This window comes from Gracilinanus agilis, chromosome 2 (assembly GCF_016433145.1).
Source record: "Gracilinanus agilis isolate LMUSP501 chromosome 2, AgileGrace, whole genome shotgun sequence".
In the NCBI taxonomy this organism is placed as follows: domain Eukaryota; kingdom Metazoa; phylum Chordata; class Mammalia; order Didelphimorphia; family Didelphidae; genus Gracilinanus; species Gracilinanus agilis.
In genome coordinates this window covers 38,640,445-38,660,653 of record NC_058131.1, presented here as the reverse complement: position 1 = coordinate 38,660,653, position 20,209 = coordinate 38,640,445, and the positions used below count along the sequence as shown (strand labels likewise).

Below are 20,209 nucleotides of genomic sequence, written 5' to 3'. Positions count from 1 at the left end.
ACCTAAACTTTGGGGATTTGTACAAAGATTTTTGAGATCATGCATTTTCCTACTGGCTCTTCTCTTGAATTTTGTTTCCTATGAATTTCTAATTATCTCAGTAACTATCCTTTTTCTTTCTTCTTTGTGCCTGCTTTCTATAATATATAATTCAGGAGATACATGCCTACAGAGACATATATATATATAAACACATACATGCACATATGCATGCATACACATGTATCCTCAGATGCATATTAGCTTTCAGCTTGATCTTTTTAGGGAGAGGCTTCTTAGTCATTTCATTTTAGTAGATAGGAATAGTGAGCAGTAGATGGTCCTTAAAAGCCAAAATTTAGCAAATGATAACAGAGAACAGTTTGGAACACCAATGCAAAGAGAGACAATGCAGTGGAGATCCAGGATAAGGTGTCCATTAGATACAATATGATGGTCCAAAGAGAACAACAGAAAGTGCCAGTATTACACTATAAGAGGCAGATAGCTCCATAGTATTGGAAGTATGATTTTGGAAGTATAGAAGTATGACTTTGAAACATATACACCTTTTCCACAAGTGTCTCTATTCATGTTTTCTGTCACTGTAGGTTCTTGTCAAGTATGTCCTCCACAAAGTGTTCTGATCACATTGATTCTTGACATGTATGGCCCTAGTGACTATTCCCTGGATGCACAGGTTTCTGATGTGGGTCATGTATATTCTTTAGCTGTGTCCTTTTCATATGGATTTTAGAGAATCAGAGATTGAAGAGACTTTATAAGCTATCCAAACTAACTTCTTCTTTTCATATAATAGGAAATTGAAGGTGACAGCGACTGAAAACTTTGCCCAGAGTCTCATAGCTAGTAAGTTGTCTCAGGCAAAATTCAAATTCAGATCTTGATGTCAAGTCCAATCCTCTATCTCCTGCTCCACCTGTGAGCCTCTCACATCTCCTATGATTTCCTTCTCTGTATTCTTAGATGGTATATTGCTCCTTCTTGCCAAGGCTAATCTTGTAAATTTTATCCCATCCTTTCTCATCTTCTCCAAAAGATTGCTATCTATCATAGTCATTGTCTCTATCATGCACTCTATCATGCAATCATTGTCTCTCTAATTTTCTGTGTCTCTCTATTTACCTCTTTGTTCTAGATGCCTAAAAAATCTCAATTTTCCTTTTAAAAAAGTCCTCAGTAGATCCCATCATGCTCATCAATTATTATCCTTTATTTCTCTTCCCCTTCTAAGCTAAACACCTTGGAAAATATATCTAAATTACATCTAAATTTAGGTCTGGGCTAAGGAAGCTATTCACTCACTATTCACTCACTATGCAGTTGATCAAGGCTGGTTATTGACAACATAAATCTGCATATTTTGTCTATAGCCTATGGTCCCCAGGTTCTGGAATATAATGAGAAAAAATAATGGTGTGATATTTGCTCATTTGGTTTGCTGGCAGATATAATGGCATATGTCTTTCACAATTATTAAATGTTTCACTCCAGACACTGTCATAGTTCTCCTTAGTTTCCATGACAAAAAGGAATTCTCTTGATCTTCAGATTTGGAACCTGCTTTGAAAGACAAGGTCATATAAAGGGTTCCTTTTGTGTACTTTAAAAAAAAACAGCATGAGGCTGTAAAAGTTATAAATCTGATTTTTTTAACATTACAAAGTTATATGAATCATGGATCCTAGACTTACTATTGTGCTGTTATGCTTCTAAAGTTTTTCACTATTGCAAAGTCATATGGATAGTGTAACTTTTGCCCTTCTAAGGAATCATGGGAAGATATTTTCCCATGCGAAATTCCATTGCCTCCAAGAAGAACAGTATATAAACTTGCTTTAATCAATTATCTATTAATATTTTACTCTTTCTTCCAAAGATTCCAGACTCTCCCCCTCATATTCACTGATCTTCAGTGATTCCACTGTGTACTTCCATGATCTTCTCTAATTTATATGCCTCAATTAATCTTTTCACTTGTTGGACCTTTATTTATCTTGTTTACTACCCTTGGCTGATTTCTCCTCCTGAAGAGCATAACAATATTTTACCTTGTACAGTTGGAGAAGGCAGTTGGACCTGGTGTTGAATAGAGCCATAAAGAATAAAAACTTGACTAAATTGGGATTTCAGTCCCTTGGCTTAAGCCTTCAACTTAAATAAACCTGCCTTGAGTAAACATTACAGCCCATGCATATGAAGATAACGTAGAATTCATAAGTGGAGTGTTTTCAAAAGACACACCCTTGTTGTTATGTTATAGACAAACAAGTCAGATTATACAGATGGACACCAACAGAATTATAACCCCATACTCTAGGTGTACCTGTGTTCTAGGTGTGGTCTGGGCATAACCAGATAATCAGTTCCCTACTGCTGCAGACCATGCCTTTTTGTAATATCACATTAGTTGTTTGTTTGTTTGTTTTTTAACTTTTTGCTTTCTGTTCTAGGAACAACTCTGGGACAGAAGAGCAAGGACTGGGCAAATGGGGTTAAGTGACTTGCCCAGGGTCATATAGCTAGGACATGTCTGAGGACAGATTTGAAGCCAGGTCCTCCTGACTCTAAGACTGACTCTATCCACTGTTCCACCTACCTTCCATGCATTGGCTTTTTGACAGTCATATCATAATCTTGACACATTAATTTCAGAGTCCAGTAAAACATCTACTAGAACCACCTTTTTCAGGTAAATGCCTACCAAACCGGTTTTTCTCCATTTTGTATTTCTGAATATTTAATCCCTATTAAGTATTATCTTCATTAGATTTGGTAGCTTGTTCAGATCTTTTTTCTATGTTGACTCCATCATCTAATATATTAACTCAACTGTCCATCCCTCCCCCTTTTTGGTCATCTTCAATCAGATAAACAAATAATTTATATTTTTATTCAAGGATAAAATATTAAATACTATAATGTTAAACAAATTCTTGGACTTCATATACCTCTCTCCAAGTTGAGGTCATGCCACTAAAAACTACTAATATGCCTAGTTCATATCTCTCCAAATTGTTTGCAAGGAGAACAACTAGTTTGAAGCCAGTACATTTGAATGGTAAAGAGAAAAGACAAGAGGTTGGCCAAGAATGATGACCAGTTCTCAAGAACAAAGTTAGGAAGATTCAAACAGAAACAATTTCAGTAAGAAATAAAAGGAAAGGAAACTGCAGCAAAGAAAATTTCCGGATGTTCAGGGAATACAGATGCCAGGCTCTATACCCTTATTCCTTCACCCTTGCAAAAAAGGGAAGGAATAGTATTTTTTTTCATTTTTTCAGGGGATAAACTTGGTCATTATAATTATACAGCATTCAAATTGGGGTATTTTATCTTTTTCACAGATGAATTTTTATCCCTAATCAACTCAAACCCAGGCCAATCCTGGTAGAAATGAGAAAAACACAAACAATAATACAATCATTTCTTTTAGGAATTGAATTGCTTTCTTTTCCTTGTTGTTCCCCCTGGAAGCCCAGGTCCCAAAGAATCACAGAATACATGCTGAGAGTTGGAAGAATCTCAAAGGCCATCTAGTCGAGCCACTAGCCCAACAAGAATTCTCTACAAAGAATTCTTGTTCTGCAGGATTCCATGATACCAGGAAATAGCTCTCACTCTGGTTTTGTTGTATAGAGCTGCAATGATAGTGTCATCCTCTTGGCTTGCATAGTTATAAGGCTGGGGAGTAATAGAAGAATCTGTCTGGGCCTCTGAGGACTGAAGGAGGCACAGCTCAAGCCCTCAAGAACTTAAGAGTTGGTGGTTAGTTCAGGTACCTTCTCTCAGATTCAACCTGTGAATGGAAATATCTGATTTTGGATCTTTCTCTCATTGCTTCCTTCTGACTCTAGTCATAAGTGTGAAACCTGGGCTACTTATGTACAGAATTTTAATATGACCTAGGTTTTCCATTCATGAGTGCCATTTTTTTTGGGAAAGGAGGTGCATGCAATATAGATATAAGCTAAGGTTCCTGGGAAATTTGGAGTTTTTTTCTGGAACTTGAGATGGGGAGAGTTGAGTTAATGAGGGGGACATTGTCTCAGCTTTAAGGTCCATAGGCACAGACATACACAATGTGCTTTTCAGAAACACCACAATTATTGGAGAGATCCACAATGGCATTTCTTTTCTTTTTTTTAAACCCATGCCTTCTGTCTTAGAATAAGTATTAAGTACTGATTCTAAAACAGAAGAGTGGTAAGGGCTAGGCAGTTGGGATTAAATGACTCTCCACAGCTAGGAAGCATCTGAGTTTCAGGTCTGAACCCAGGTCTTCTCAGATCCTGGCTTGGTTCTCTAATCACTGTGCTATCTAGCTTCTCTGATGGGCATTTACTTTTGAAGTGTTGCTCACCAACTGTTCTAAAGGATACTGTCAGAAGGCAGAACCTTTGTGGAGCTAGACTGGGTTTTAGGATTTTCCAGGACAAGGTATCCAGGATAAGGATAAGAAGGGATGGGGTTGCCTGGGGATGTCGTTGAGTACTCCCTTGAGTTTAGTTCTTTAGACCAATGACTTTCTTACCTCTACAGGTACCACAGGGATCCACTTAGCCACAGAGATGACTAGCAAGCCTTCAGGTAGGAAAATTCATCAGAAATCTCTTGGACTTTTCCTCTACAATAATTGATTATAAATCAACTCTGGGGTTTGATGGGATTCTCTTCAAAATAGGTGACTGAAGCAACCCAAGAGCTCATAATAGATCCTGAATGGAGTCTGCTGGAGGAAAATAATGCTGAGTGCAGATAGTTCATTAATTATCTGGAAAATGTTTAGAGTAGAATAACAAATCATAAAGAGTCTTGAGTCTCCATCTTATGGAAGGTGTTTAGCCTGGAAAAGAGAAGGCCGAGGGAGTGTTAGAGACATGCTAGCTCTGTGTAAATATTTTAAGAGCTGCCATATGGAAGAAAGATTTGTTTGTTCTGTTTAATGTTAAGGGCCTAGAGGCTAGGTTCTGCTAAGGCTTCCACAGCAGGATTGGGTGGTGACATCACTTTCTGATTAATCCTTGGAACAGGGAATCTCCCCTCCCTGGCCTCTATTGTTTATTTCTATAAGGGGACTGTAGTATAGAGTTTCCAAGGGAGTTTTGCCTAGAGAATTTGTAGGGAAAGACCCAGGAAAATAGAGGCCAAGCTGGAAGAGAAGGTTCCCTCACTTCTCCCTTGGACTTTGTTCTGATAGAGGACAGAGATAATCACATCATCCTGACTTGGGAGCCCTGGGGGGGGGGGGGGACTCACCGATTAGAGCAAGATTCCTCAATGTGCTCACCTTCTATTTCAGATTTCCACAACACAAGCGTTATTGGCGCAGGAACTGGGATGCGATCTCCACAGGATCTTTCTACCCCACAATCTATTAAAGAAGTCCCTCTTGGGGAAATTCATGATGTCCAACAGCAGGTCTGGATTCTTAAGGGACAGACACTCAGAGCAGCTCCTCATGAGAAAGGTGTTGACCCAGGTGAGTAAAACTGCATTACTATTGTCTTTTTCTATGGGGTAACCTCATCTTCTGTTCATAGTTCCTCCTGAGTATAAATACTTATTGCCATTCTCACTTCCAGGGATATGTAATTTATTGTGCTTACCTGGGGTGGGGAAAGTCCCTCATGTATCAGTGAAAAATGAGGAGGAAAGACGGACTGGCCCTTTTTTTGTAGTGAAAGTGTGCTCTGTCAATGGAGATAGATATAAGGAAAAGAGATAGATGTAGAGCAGTGATTCCCAAAGTGGGCGCCACCACCCCCTGGTGGGTGCTGCAGCAATCCAGGGGGGCAGTGATGGCCACAGGTGCATTTATCTTTCCTATTAATTACTATTAAAATTAAAAAAAAATAATTTCCAGGGGACTAAGTAATATTTTTTTCTGGAAAGGGGGCGGTAGGCCAAAAAAGTTTCGGAACCACTGATGTAGAGGATGAAAGGGAGCTCAGATAGGTTGGTCTGTAGAGACCAACTCTAGATAGGCTTCTTGCTTCAGAAGAAGAGAGGAAGAGGGCAAGTATGAAAGGTGAAAGAAGGAGAAGAGTTAAGAGAAAGCAAAGTTTAGGACCTGAGATCACTATCCAATGAAATATTGCCCCCTGGGATACTTCCTAGGATGCCAGGTCTATAGATCCCAGGTTTTGGACCTTGTGGTAAATGATTCCAAAGACCTTCCATTTGCATAACTTTGTATGTTTGAGAAACACATGCTGGTAAGCTCACATATTTTTTAAAGCCCTTTCCTTCCATCTTAGAATTAATATTGTGTATTGGCTATCAGGCAAAAGATTGGTAAAGGCTAGTAGGCAATGGGAGTTAAAGGTGACTTGCCCAGGGTCATATAGCTAGGAATTATGAGGTCAGATTCAAACCAAGGGCCTCCCATCTCTGGGCATGGTTTTCAATTCACTGAGCCACTTGCCCCTAGAGTTCATCTAAATTTTATAATAATTTAATGAAGTAGACAAAATAGGCATTGATATTTACCCTTTCCTTTTACACATTGGAAGATTGAGGTCCAAGAGGAGCATTGTATCTTGTTTAAGGTTTTAGCTAGTAGGGCAAGCCAGAGACCCCCTTTAATGCCTTTATACTGTAATTTGATCATTGACCAATGTAAGTAAGTATGCAGCTTTGGCAGTCAAGAGGCATAGGCACTGGAGAACTATCTACTCTTCTCAACTTCCCTTTTTTCCAGTGAGGAAACCTTTATCCTTCCCATCACTTGAATTTATAATCTGTGAGAAAACTCAGAATCTATCATCCTGCATTCAACTATCATATCTTGTTGGTTCCACTTCTACAACATTTCTGTCATCTGTTCCTTTCTCGTCAGCCCCCAGGCACCATCCTTGCTCAGACTCTCATCTCCTCTCACTGGGAATATTATAATAACTGTAGAAAACAAGAGTTCTTAGCCTTGAAGCCTTTGGCAAAATATCATGGAGTCTATGGACTCTTTATCAGAAAAAGACATTTTAAATAATTAAAGGAAATGGTAAATTTCAGTTAGAGATTAGTAAGATAAAGATGATTATTTTTTCCATCCACGTTCACAGACTCCCTTAAATCCATTCATAGACATCACATTGAGAACTCCTGCTCTAATTAGACGCCCTGCTTCAAGTTTCTCCTCTCTCCAATGTAAATGCTACAGAACTGCCAAAGTATTATTCCTAATACTCAGATCTGATGATGTTATTCTCTTGCTCAGAAAGCCCCAAAGATTCCCTCTTGCCTTTTTCCAAATTAAAATTTATCTTTATCATTGAAGAAGGATTGTTTTCTCTTCTTCCCCTCTCCCCTAGGCTGGAAAAGATAAAACCCTAAAACAAATACTTATAGCTAAGCCATATCCAAAAAGACATCTCATTTTATATATATAGTTCATCCCTTCTCTATCGAGTGGTAGGCAGCATGTCACACCTTAGGCTTTCTGGAATGGCAGTTGATTCTTTTATTGACCAAAGTCTTTTTAAGTCTTTCAAATTGTTTATTTTTATACCACTGTTGTTATAGTGTAAATTGTTCTCCTAATTCTACCCACTTTATTCTTTTTTATATTAAAATTTTTTTTGGTAATTTTATTTTATTTTTATTTTTTTCATATTTTATTTAAAAAATATCTTTCCATGTTTATATGATTCATTTTCCCCCTCCCCTTGGCTTTAAAATATTGCTCTAAAAATGAATAACATAGAAATAAGTATTAAGTAATAACATTTGTACTACCCACTTTATTCTTTATCAGGTCAGAGTGAAGTTCAAGTGGTTTCCACCCTACCTACCCTTTGCTTGTTTGTATAGACCTTTATTTGTACCTTCTTATTATTCCTTCCTGTTGACATCATAGTTTCATCCTTCCCCCTTCCATAAGAATGGAAACACTCATCCTTTAAAAAGGCCTCTCCAATTGTTTATTTTTGTTCTTTTCTAATTTTTCCCATGTTTGCATTTCAAAATTTCTACAAAGTTCTGGTCTTTTCATCAAGAATAATTGGAAGTGCTTTGTTTTGTTAAAAATCAAATGGGGGGGGGGGGAGGAGCTCGGTATCTCAATGGATTGAGAGCCAAACCTAGAGATGGGAGGTCCTAGGTTCAAATCTGGCCTCAGACACTTCCCAGTCGTGTGACCATGGGCAAGTCACTTGACCCCCATTGCCCACCCTTACCACTCTTCTGCCTTGGAGCCAATATACAGTATTGACTCCAAGATGGAAGGTAAGGTGTTTTTTATAAAAATAAAAATAAAAAAATCAAATTGCTTTTTCCATCTGTAGGATTATACTCACTTTTGCTGGGTAAGCTTAAGCCTTTTGGATCTTGGATCTTTTGCCTTTTGAAATATTTTATTTCTGTGTTCTGTGTTCTCTGTTTCTTTGTAGTGGTAGTTACTAAATCTTCTGTGATCCTTGGTACATGAATTCTTTCTTTCTTGCTGTTTGTATTATTTTTTCTTTGTCCTGGAAACTCTGGATTTTGGCATGATGTTTTTAGAAATGCTATTACATTCATTTTTAAAGATTTTGCATAATTTTTTTTGTTTGTAACATTAAAATATCCAGTTAACTCACTCCCTCCCTCCCTCTCTCTACTCCTCCCATTATAGAAAGCATCATTTTACAAAAAGATATATGTATACATAAACAATGTCTTACTTAATTCTATTTACCAGTTTTTCCCCTGGAGGCAGACATACTCAAATCATTCTTCAAAGAGTATTTATACTGCTTTACATAATGTTCACTTAGTTGTGCTCATTTCACTATTTGTAATTTCATTTAGGTCTCTCCATGTTTTTCCAAGATTTTTAGGACATTCATTTTAATGTTTCTTTGAGGAAAGTAATTATGAATTTTTAAAGTTTTTACTTTGTTCTCTAGCTATAAGAGATAAAGACAATTTCTTTCATGATTTTCATTATTTCTTGAAATAGGATTTTTAGTCTCTGTTTCTAGTTATGACTTTCAGGAATTTCAATGATTTTTTTTCAGAGTTAGTATTTTATTTTTCTGCTGCACAACACAGTTCCATATTCACCATGCTACAAAACAAATAAAAACAAAAAGCAAGAAACATGAAGAAAGCGAAAAATGTGTGCTTCAGTCTGGACATAGAGTTTATCAGTTCTCTTTGATAGTAGAAGGAATTTTTCATCATGGATCCTTTGAATTGTCTTATGTCACTGTCTTGATCAGAGTAGCTAAATCTTTCACAGTTGATCATCTTTTGCATTTTGTTTTTACTATATACAGGGTTCAACTGGTTCTGACCCTCCCCTTTGCATTAGTTCATATGTCTTCTCGGATTTTTCTGAAACCATCCTGTTCACTGTTTCTCATAGTGCAATAGTATTCCATCACAATCCTCTAGCACAACTCTTTCAGCTTTTTTTCCAGTTAATAGTCCATTGTCACTGGACTAATAGTCAGTGTCCAATTCTCTGCCATCACAGAAAGAGCTGCAATAAATATTTTGGTACACTTGGTTTCTTTTCTTCTTTTGTTATATTTCTTTGAGATACAGTCATAGTAGTGGTATTACTGGGTCAAAGGGTATAGACAGTTTAATAGTCTTTTGGACATAGTTCCATATTATTTTCCAGAATGGTTGAAGTCCAATTTTTTAAGCTTTTACTTTCTGTTTTAGAATAGATACTAAATATTGGTTTCAAGGAAGAAGAGTGGTAAGGGCTAGGCAATGGGAGTTGAGTGATTTGCTCAGGGACATAAGCTAGGAAGCATCTGATTTCATATTTGAACCCAGGACCTCCTATCTCTAGGTCTGGATCTCTATTCACTGAACATCCTAACTCCACCCCCTGCTTCTTTTCTTGAAGTCCAATCATTCTTCAATAGTCTATTCTCCATTTTTTTCAATTGATTATTTTTGCAATAAGATACTTTACATTTTCTTCTGTATGTGAGACTGATTTAATATTTCTTTTTTCTCTCTTAAATTTGCTAACTTCTGTTTGGTTTATTCTAATTTTGGGACAATATGATCCTTAGATATGGTTTTGCCCTGCCCCCCCCCACACTTCCAGGCTATTAATTCTCTTTCCAAGTATCTCTTCCATAATTCTCTTTCCCCTAAATTCATTCTTTTCCTTCATGTCTTTAGGATCAGATGAAAATTCTTCTGTTTGGCTTTTAAAGTCATTCACCATCTGGCTCTAGCCTACTTTTCCAGACTCTTTATATACTTATTCTCTTTGAATATAGCTTTTTGATGCCATCTCCCCCATTAGACTTTGAGCTCCTTGATCTCAGAAACCATTTTGTACCTTCCTTTCTATCCCAAGTCCTAGAAAATAGTGGGTACTTAATAAATGTTTAACTGACAGAATCAACGAGACACTTTCTATAGAAGATCTATCTTTTCAACCCAAAAGCTCATGGGACCAGTACAATTGGGCAATTACAGGGCAGACATGAGTGCAAAGTTTGCAGCTAGATTTGGACCTAAAGCTATATTCCACTTATCCTCAGTAGATAAAGATCAGTTGCAAGAAGCTTATTTACAACAAGAAGTGAAACATTGGCAAGAAAATCTTAGAGCCAATCTAGTAAATGGAGTATGGATGTCTATCTCTGGAAAACCATTTTTGTCAAAACTACTGCACCACACATCTTGTGCAGCAGTTCATAGAAGAGGCCATTATGGAGTATTGGGGATAACTGACATAATTTGAAAAAGCTGAATCGCTTTGGGTGTAACAACAGAAGCAAAATGAGTTTGTGAAAATTGCAGAGTGTGCCTGCAATACAATCAAGCCATAATTAAGACAAAGGCTTATGGGAGAAAGCCATTGGCATTCATACCTTTCAAGTGCTTAAAATAGAGTATGTCACAATGCTCAGACATCAAAACTATAGGTACATACTTGTGATAGTGGATAAACTAACAAAATGGCCAGAAGCATTGCCAGCAAGACAAAATACCACAGCATTTGTAGCAAAGATCCTACTGAGGGAGATAATTCCAGAATTCTCTATTCCTGCTGTTATTTCATCTGACTCTGGTAGTCACTTTGCAAATTCTATTCTTAAGCAAGTCTACCAGTTACTAGGACTTAAGAGACATTTAAGTTCCATTTATAGACCACAGTCATCGGGAGCCATGGAATGCACAAATCATACTCTTAAAATGATGATCGGGAAGCTTTGCACACAAGGTCATCTCAAATGGCCAGAAGTCTTACCTATGGCACTTTTCTATTTAAGGAGTCAACCCAATAGGGAAACACATTTATCACCATTTGAACTATTATACAGACAACAACTGTGGGTTGGGAAAGCACCACACAACACTAATTACCTATCACATCTAGGAATTAAGTGCAAAATCTGTGAATATCACCTTATTGAAAGAAAGACTAGAAGAATTGCAGAAATTATCGTTAATACAACAAAGAGTTCCACTAGATTTTAGCCTACATGATTACAAGCCTGGAGATAAGATCTATATCAGAAATTTCACAAGAAGATCAGTGTTAGAACCAAAATGGTATGGTCCACATGAAATAATATTAGTTACACCTACATCTGTAAAAATCAAAGGGAAAGATGCATGGTATCATTATACACACATTAAGTCCTCAGTGAAGTCAAGACCTCATTCAAAAATTCAACCTCAAACACAAGAAACAGAATCTGATATAGAAATAGAGCCTCAAAGCAAAAGATCACACTTACAAATAAAGCCTCAAACAGAAAGAGACCAAGACACAGATGCAAAGATAAATGAAACACAAGATCACATAGATAGTCAAGACATAGATCAACATTAGGAGTAAGACACTCAAAGCATTGATTTAAATACCTCATTCATACATGAAGATGAACAGTTAAGCCTATCAGAATTCAGCAGTGGTGAAGAAGAGTGAACATTACACTAATAACATCAAAAACAAGTGCAAACACAAAAAATCTAATAAGAAGAACATTTTGTGGCAACACAAAATTTAATACAACACTACACAATCACACATTGGTTCCTGATCCAGGGGATTCTTCAATCAAGTCAACAACTGGCAAGATGTATATCCAGCAAAGGAGAAGAGAGATGAGATTCTGAAGATTCCAAAGATTCCAGAAACATCAGGACATCAGGACCAGCACAAGGACAATACAAGAGACATTGCACAAAGGACTGTACAAGGACTTGAACTGTGACAACACCTGTGTAACTTGGACAACATCACTGAAAGAATCACAAGGAGAGGAGATCAGCAGTCCAGGATTAGGTTTGAATAGTGCAAGGTTTTCACATTCAAACACAAATCACAGGAAATACACACTAGGATACATGCAACAGAATATAAGCTGATTGATAGAGAGATTCTGAAAGAAGATGAGTATAAACCAGAAGCAAATGTTAGGTCGTGAGTCCAACACATAGACATAGTAAAGTCACATCACATGTACATACTGTAAATAGATTAAATAGATTTGAGATGAAGTACAGTGGCCATAATAAACAAGAGAACTCAGATTCCTTGTAAGGTCAACAGTACTCATATTTCATAGGAACATCATATAAAAACCTTGTACATATGTAATGAATGGCTATTAATCAATAATGAATAGCCTACTAACCCATAGGGAGAGAATAGTTAAAAGGGAAATTCAATTCTAGCTAGCATAGGGTCAGTGTAAAATAGTTATGAATGTTCAAATAGGACTGTCAATAGAAATGTCAGATAGACATTGTATAGTGTAAGTTAGTTAGCAATGAAACTAATAAACTAACACATCCTAAACCCTTGTCATTAGAATTAGGCAAGCATAGGTAGATAAGGCATTAGTTAAGGTAAGATTTATTATTTTGGGAAGGGTAGTTAGAGAGATAGGAACACATAAGTTTAGATAAGTGTAGAGTAGAAGTCACCAATGAAGAACATCATCAGGAAATTTGCAGGTTGGAATTTCTAAAAACAAAACGGCATTTATGTTATATTCATATCCTTGGAAATGATGGATGCCACTTTGAATGACAGGGAAGGCAGCTGGAAGAGACGGAATGTTCCCAGGTGCCATGAACCAGAGGCAAAAGTCGGTTGGCCTGACTGTATAAATAACCCTGACAGCCACGTGGAGGGGTGTTTTAGGTTTTAGGTCTCTTGGTCTTTCTAGGTCTCTTTAGGTCTCTAGGTCTCTGGGTGGTGAAGGGAGGCAGGGAGGTCTATGAAGAAGAAGGTAGGAAGAATCTGAATATTTCCTGAAGACTGTGAGAGCTAGTGCATCACCAAACACTGGTAGTGAGAAAGCTGAGAGAATAAGATCACCAACACAGCTACATCAATAGCAGTCCCTGTTCTCTGGCTTGGCAATGGCCAGGCTGGGCCAGAAGTGTAGTGGAGAATAAAGCTCCAGTTTCTACTAAACCAATAGCCTCCAGTCCTGATTGTCAACTAATTATAGATATTAGGTTGATACGGTCTCCAATCCCCAATCCTTGTCCTGTTTATCCTTTCCCTGATTATAGATAAAGTGAGTTTAACAAGTACCTTCCTGAGTGGTCTTTATATCACGACCCTTGGGGAGGGAGTCAAAGCAGTCAGATATCAAACATGATCCAAGGCAAATCAAAAGCCCTATATTAATTTATCCAACCCCAGGTTGGACCTGAAAGGGTTACCCATCCATCTAACCTTTTGGGGTCCTCCCTGGGCAACTGTTAGAGAAAAGGGAAAATTATAATAACTATCAAGGGTGATCAGGGTTGATGTTCCTCCATCATCTGCAGCTAGGGAGGATACAGATAGATACATTCACATCACTGTATATCTATATCTCCTTAGGCTCCTTTTGTTTATAACATAAGGAAATGCCAATTTTTTTTGGTATTGAGTGTCTTTGTTTTTATTTTATTTTAATAACACATTTCCAAATAAGTTTTCTGAAGTTATATGATTCATGCTGTCTTCCTCCCTTCTTACCTCCCCCTTTCAGAACTGATGAGCAATTCAATCCAGGTTATACATGTTTTATCACACAAAACATATTAAAAAAATGCCTTCTACGAAGGGGAGTTCATGACTTCTCAACAACTTATGCCCTGTAGAGTTGATGATTCCTATATGTAAGATAAACATGTTCACAAGAGTTGTCTAAAAGTATAGATGTGGTTCATGGGTGGCATGGATAGATATGAACTGAGGTCTCATTTACCTCTGCCAAGAGAGGGAGATCCAAGAGCTGTGACTGTATATACTAGTTCATTGAGGGTGAGGAGTGGAACGGCTATAGAGAGGAAGAAAGAGACTCCAAGAGTACCACAGAAGTTCAGTGATCTTTTCTCTAGTCTCTGAAAGGGGTATCAGGATAGAATTACATTTTACTGTCCTCTCCCTTTAAATATCTCTGGATTAGTTTACTGGGTTTGAGTCTAGGTTTGTATGGAACACTCTTCCTTGGTCATTCATAAAGGCATGTAGCTTTCAGCTTACACTCTCCAACTTGGTTTCTTTCAACCCAATACTAGTTACACAAAAGATCATCATAATAGTAGCTAGCATTTGTGTAGTACCTACTATGTGCCAGGCATTGTACTAAGCACTTTATAAATATTATTTCATTTGATCCTAGCAACAATGATGGGAGGTAGGTGCTATTATTATTCTTATTTTGTAGATAAAAAAACTGAGGCAAAGTGACATGGACAGAGACACACAGTCAGTGGATGTCTCAGGATGAATTTGAACTGAGGTCTTCCTGACTCCAGCTCCAGCCCTCTATCCACTGTACCACCTAGCTACCTAAAATAAAATAGATCACTAGTAAATCACATTTATGCATGAAAAACAGCAAGAGGAAATTGTAGAAGTTCCATAGGTTAGAATTTATCAGAAAAGACACAATAAATAATTATCTTGTTCTTCAGTAGAGATCAAGTAAACGATCTCAGTTTGAGCCATGACAGTATCTATTCTCACCTAAGGATATCCATTCTAGCAACTTCTAGGGAGGCAAGACAAAAATCATGTTGAAGAGCTGGCTTCTTTTATATGTCTTCTGCTTCTCCCTCATGTTTCTCCTGAAGAGTCTTTAGGCTCTACCTAACCCTCTCTTTAAAAGTATTGGCACCAACTTTATAAGTCCTTAAACAGGTAAGATGTATCTCCTTTGGCAGAAGCAGCAGCAGCAGCAGCATGCAAAATAAATCCCCAGGCTTGGTCATAAGGATAGTTTTATTTATTATCTTAAAAAGTTATCTAAATCTTGAGAGGCTAAATTATATTTCTGGAGTCACACAGTCAGTCAGAAGTAGGACTCAGAAATTAGGTTGCCCTACCTCTAAGTTCTACTTTCTATCCATCCTTAAATAGAATGAGCTATGTGAAGGTAGGGGCTATATCTTGATTGCTTAGCACAGAATCTAACATATAGGATATGCTTAAAAAACATTTTCTGAATGAATAAATGATTCATGGTAGTGACCTAACCAAAGGGATCATGCACATGAGAACCAAGATGGCAGCTAAGACTTATTGATATAGTAGTTATACTTGCATTTATGTAACTGATCTTTCCACTTGATACCCTTTCCTCCTATTGTGTTCCCAGTGACTCTGAAGGTACTACCATGTAGAGATGACTCCCTTCCTAAAGACAAGGGAGATCCTATATACCTGGGCATAAAGGGAACGGATTTCTGTCTATGTTGCGAAATGAGTGGAGAACAACCCCAGCTACAGTTGGTGGTAAGTTGTTGAAAATGGATATAGCAAAACTTGGTAGGGAAAAACCAACATAATATTCTTATATAATTTATCATTTTCATGGACATGTTTTTGTTAAAGAATATTTGAAGAGAAACTTGCTTCCTTTGACAGGACAGAAAAGTAGATAAAATCCAATATGATGAAATTTAATAGAAATGAGAAAATTTTTTTACTGGTGAAAAAAAATGATTTCACAAGTCTAGGATTGTGAAGACGTTTATGAATATAACACAAGGTCATAGTATTAGAACTAGAAGGTACCCTTAATAGTCATCTAGCATAATACCTTTATTTATTTATTTATTTGTTTGTTTGTTCGTTCGTTTGTTTATTTATTTATTTGCTAATTTATTTATTTATTTATTTTAACCCCTTATCTTCCATCTTGGAGTCAATACTGTGTATTGGCTCCTAGGCAGAAGAGTGGTAAGGGTAGGCAATGGGGGTCAAGTGACTTGCCCAGGGTCACACAGCTGGGAAGTGTCTGAGGCCAGATTTGCACCTAGGACCTCCCATCTCTAGGCCTGGCTCTCAGTCCACTGAGCTACCCAGCTGCCCCCAATACCTTTATTTTATAGGTGAGGAACCTGAGACAAGGGAGGTTAAGTGACTTTTCCATGGTCTTTTTGCTACTATATGACAATTAGGTTTTGAACCCAAGTCCTATGAAAAAGATCTGGAAATTTTAATAAACTGCAAAGTTATTCAAATTTCTTTGGGATCCAACACTCTCAGGATCTAGATATAGGCAAGTAAGCAACTGTCTGGAAAACTCATTCCCAAAAATAAACGATTTTGTTCACTCATGAGAAAATTATTTAATGGGGACCATGAAACACAAGAACCCCAGATGAAATTTTTAGTTCCCTAATAACCCCAATATAAATTCAGAATAGTTTGAGATCAATCAAAGATGTTGCTCTGCATCAGGGGGATTCTTAGTTCAATACAAATGTATGGAACTTTTAAAATAGTTTGAATAGAATGAAAATTGAATTTTTAACAATGATCTTAAAAATATAAGACACAATTATTTCAGAAAAGAGGATACCCTTCATTAGACTTGCCTTCACAGAAGGCTATGTACACTACCCAACTTCTAGAAGAAAGGGAGAAAATGTGAATAAAAGAGACTATTGGTTGCTCCTTTGTCTTTCAGCCTTTTATCCTAGGGCTGAGTACCGTGATAGGCACACAGTAGGTGCTCAATAAAAGCTTGTTGCTTGCTTAATTGATATTGAGAAGGTATGGAGTCATCATACTCCTCATTGCTCTTTCCAACAGAAGAGAATAAAGGCAGAATAGAGAAATTAGAAGAAAGCAGCTTCTGTTAACTTTGTTTCCAGGTAGAGAAGAAAGAAGGAAAAGAGTTGAGACTACTGCTATGATCAGTTTAGGAGAGAAGAGAGGAGAAGGTTATTAGAAAGACCTCAGAAGATCTGTCTTGAAACCTTATCTACTTCTACTCTAGCCAGGTCTCATACCCCTAGGCATCTCCTTCTTTGCTTGGATCCAGGCCTGCTCAGCTCTGTACTCTTGAGGGTTGGAAGCAAACTCACTTTTTTTCATTACAAGCTCTGCCAATTCAAAAGGTCTCAGAATTCTGCCACCTCAGAGGTGGAATAGATATTAGAGGCAAGAAGGGAAGTAATTTCTCTTTTCCAAAGAAGCAGTCAATTTTGTATTAAAGTAGTACTGCCCTATTGGTTAATAAAAATCTGCCCCCTAAAGTCCATGACCTTTGGGGACCATTTTTATTCCTGGCTAGAACTAAGAGAATTCTTTTCCTTCCTCCCCTTCTCCAAATAAAAAAAAATCTAGAAAGCTACTTATCAATTTAACTTAAGATATTTCCAAGGTTGCATAAATAGGAATGCTCCTAACAATAAGATCAGTATGAATTAGCAGAGTGAAATGGAAGCCAAAAACCAAATTTAGGCTGCATCAAGAGGATAACTCCTGGAAAAAATGGGGTAGGAGCTCTGATGTATCTAGGTCCTAGTCAAAATCCATCTGAAGTACATAGATAAGCTAGGATATGTTCAAATCTGATTTTTTTTAGTGCAAAAGCTTTTTAATTTCATATAATCATGTGGGTGATAACCTCCATTCCATGTTTCCCTAAGAATTTTCCTCAGCTATAGTTGTGAAAGATAACTGATTTAATTATCTTTTTACTGTAATGATTAAAAATGATAAAGGCTGCATATTATGAGGAAAACTAATATTTCATTTAGGCCCATGTTGATAGAATAAAACCGAACCACGTGCCTGGCTAAGATCTATTCAAACTGCCCGCCAGTCCATACCTTCTATTTCCTTTGGCTGCTTCGTACGAAAGAGAGCAGTTAAAGCCTCATCTCCCCATTTAAGTCATGCTCTACATTTGTTGATGTCATCACGTCCAAAACCAGAAACCCACTGGATCATGAAAAATGTAGTCTCAAAGTCCCCCACATGTCCACAGGAAGTTTGTCATATATCTATATATCTTGAGACTCAAATGAGCCCCAATACTTCTAAATGGAACCCCAGAAATTCTAAATAACACATATTACAGTGTAATCTTCAATATTTAGATCGCATATGCATTTTGAGCTTTCTATGCCCTATGGTGCAATGTGATAGTCTAAATTTAATTTCCACCAAAGCTCTTCCCAATTTTCCTAGCAGTTTTTGTCATTTAGAGAGTTCTTCCCCAAGCACCTTATTATGCATGCCAAACACTGGAGTGATGAAGTCACTGGTTTCTTATCTAGTCTGTTCACTAATCTACAAATGGTTTTTTTCTTTATGACCCTCAGACAAAAGACATAATGCAGCTGTATAACAACCATGAAGCAGTGAAGGCTTTTGTCTTTTACCTGAATCGGACTGGCAACATCTCTACGTTTGAGTCAGCTGCCTACCCTGACTGGTTCATCTGTACATCATTAGACAAAGACCAACCTGTTATGCTGACCCACAACATGGAAAGTCAATATAATACAGCCTTCTATTTAGATATAACTGAATCCAAAGATGAATTCTAATTCCTTGCATAGGTTTATCTAACTTTGAAGGCATTTCACATATATATGTATTAGCTCATTTTCATATTTACATCACGTTGTTGAGGTCCTCAGAATTGGCATTTTAATCCCTCTTTTGCATATGAGGAAACGGAAGTCCAAAGAAGTGATGAGATTTTTTGCAAGTTCACAAAGCTGGTGACTGGCAGGTTTCTTTTCATGGCTGAGTCATTGGAATAGTGAAACTTATGAGTCAGATCATGTTCACGGTTGCTCCCTCTACCCTTCACAGATGCATCATTGGAGGATGTTTCTTTCTAATCATTTTCACTATTCTCACTGTGTACCAGGAACAATTCCTAATTGCCATTAGATGTAGAAATCAGAATAGGGGTCATGATATATCTGGATTTAGGGTCCTGTCCTTCATAGTCCTTTAAAAGAGGTTTCAATGACATTGGCTCTCACTTCATTGACCACTAAAAGATGTTTAACAAATGAAATATTCAGGAAGAAGTCCTGTCAGTAATTGTGAGACTGTAAAAAGTTGCTTTCCCTTTGGAGACTCAGTTTCTGCATTTGTAAAAATGGGCACGATGGTTTTTAGGTCACCTGCAGCATTAAATCTAGAATTACAGCAGGAAATCCTCCATTAAACAATATTCTTATATTGAGCGTGAATATTCTTATAGTTCAATATGTGTGTGATTACATGCACACACAGATCCTTTTGCACTAGGAGATCTTTAGCACTAGGAGATAATGAGATCTCAAACCAAATTATTTAGCCTTTCTAGTTTTCTCATCCTTCAAATGGATAAAAGTGTGCCTGCTATATATATGGTTCTTCAGAGGACCAAATTAGAAAGATATATGAATGTAGACTCTAAACAATCACCCTAATGCAAATGTTAATAATATGGAAATAGGTCTTGATCAATGACACATGTAAAACCCAGTGGATTACTTCTTGGCTATAGGAGGGGGTGGGAGGAGGGAAGGGAAAGAACATGAATCATCATGGAACCATGGAAAAATATTCAAAACTAATTAAATAAATAATTTCAAATTAAAAAAAGAAAGATATATGAAAATGCCTTGAGATCAAGAATTATTTCTTTTTGCTTGTATTTGCAGTTCCAATGCTTAACACGGTGTTTGGTATGTGGTAAATTCTTAATAAATGCATGTTGACTAACCAGCTGGCTGCTACCTGATTGAACAAATCATCTTGGCCGCCTTAGTCAGACTTGGTGGGGAGATGGGGAAGTTGGGAGCATCTGGATTTCAATTTACCCTCAGACAATTCTTTGCTCTATGACCTTGGGCAAGTCACTTAAGCTCAATTGCCTACCTTTTACCTCACACTTAATATTGATTCTTTTTAAAAAACCCTTACTTTTTGTCTTAGAATCAATACTCAATAATCAATAGAATCAATGGTTCCAAGGCAGAAAAACAATAA

At 37.2% G+C, this 20,209-nt stretch overlaps 1 protein-coding gene across 1 annotated transcript; it reads left to right on the top strand.

Annotated features, from left to right (window-relative positions):
* The first annotated feature begins 1,774 nt into the window (after positions 1-1,774).
* Positions 1,775-18,765, top strand: LOC123233196 (interleukin-36 gamma-like). Its single transcript, XM_044659346.1, has 5 exons — positions 1,775-1,823; positions 4,543-4,590; positions 5,303-5,482; positions 15,576-15,712; positions 18,538-18,765. The coding sequence occupies exons 1-5, from the start codon at positions 1,775-1,777 to the stop codon at positions 18,763-18,765; spliced, it is 642 nt and encodes a 213-aa protein (XP_044515281.1).
* The last annotated feature ends 1,444 nt before the right edge of the window (positions 18,766-20,209 follow it).

What these genes read in the sequence shown, in the direction of transcription:
- LOC123233196 (XM_044659346.1), top strand. Translation starts at nt 1,775, where the DNA reads ATGGGAAGATATTTTCCCATGCGAAATTCCATTGCCTCCAAGAAGAAC. An exon ending in GATGACTAGCAAGCCTTCAG is followed by an intron (nt 4,591 to 5,302) that starts GTAGGAAAATTC and finishes CTTCTATTTCAG; the next exon opens with ATTTCCACAACACAAGCGTT. An exon ending in TGAGAAAGGTGTTGACCCAG is followed by an intron (nt 5,483 to 15,575) that starts GTGAGTAAAACT and finishes TTGTGTTCCCAG; the next exon opens with TGACTCTGAAGGTACTACCA.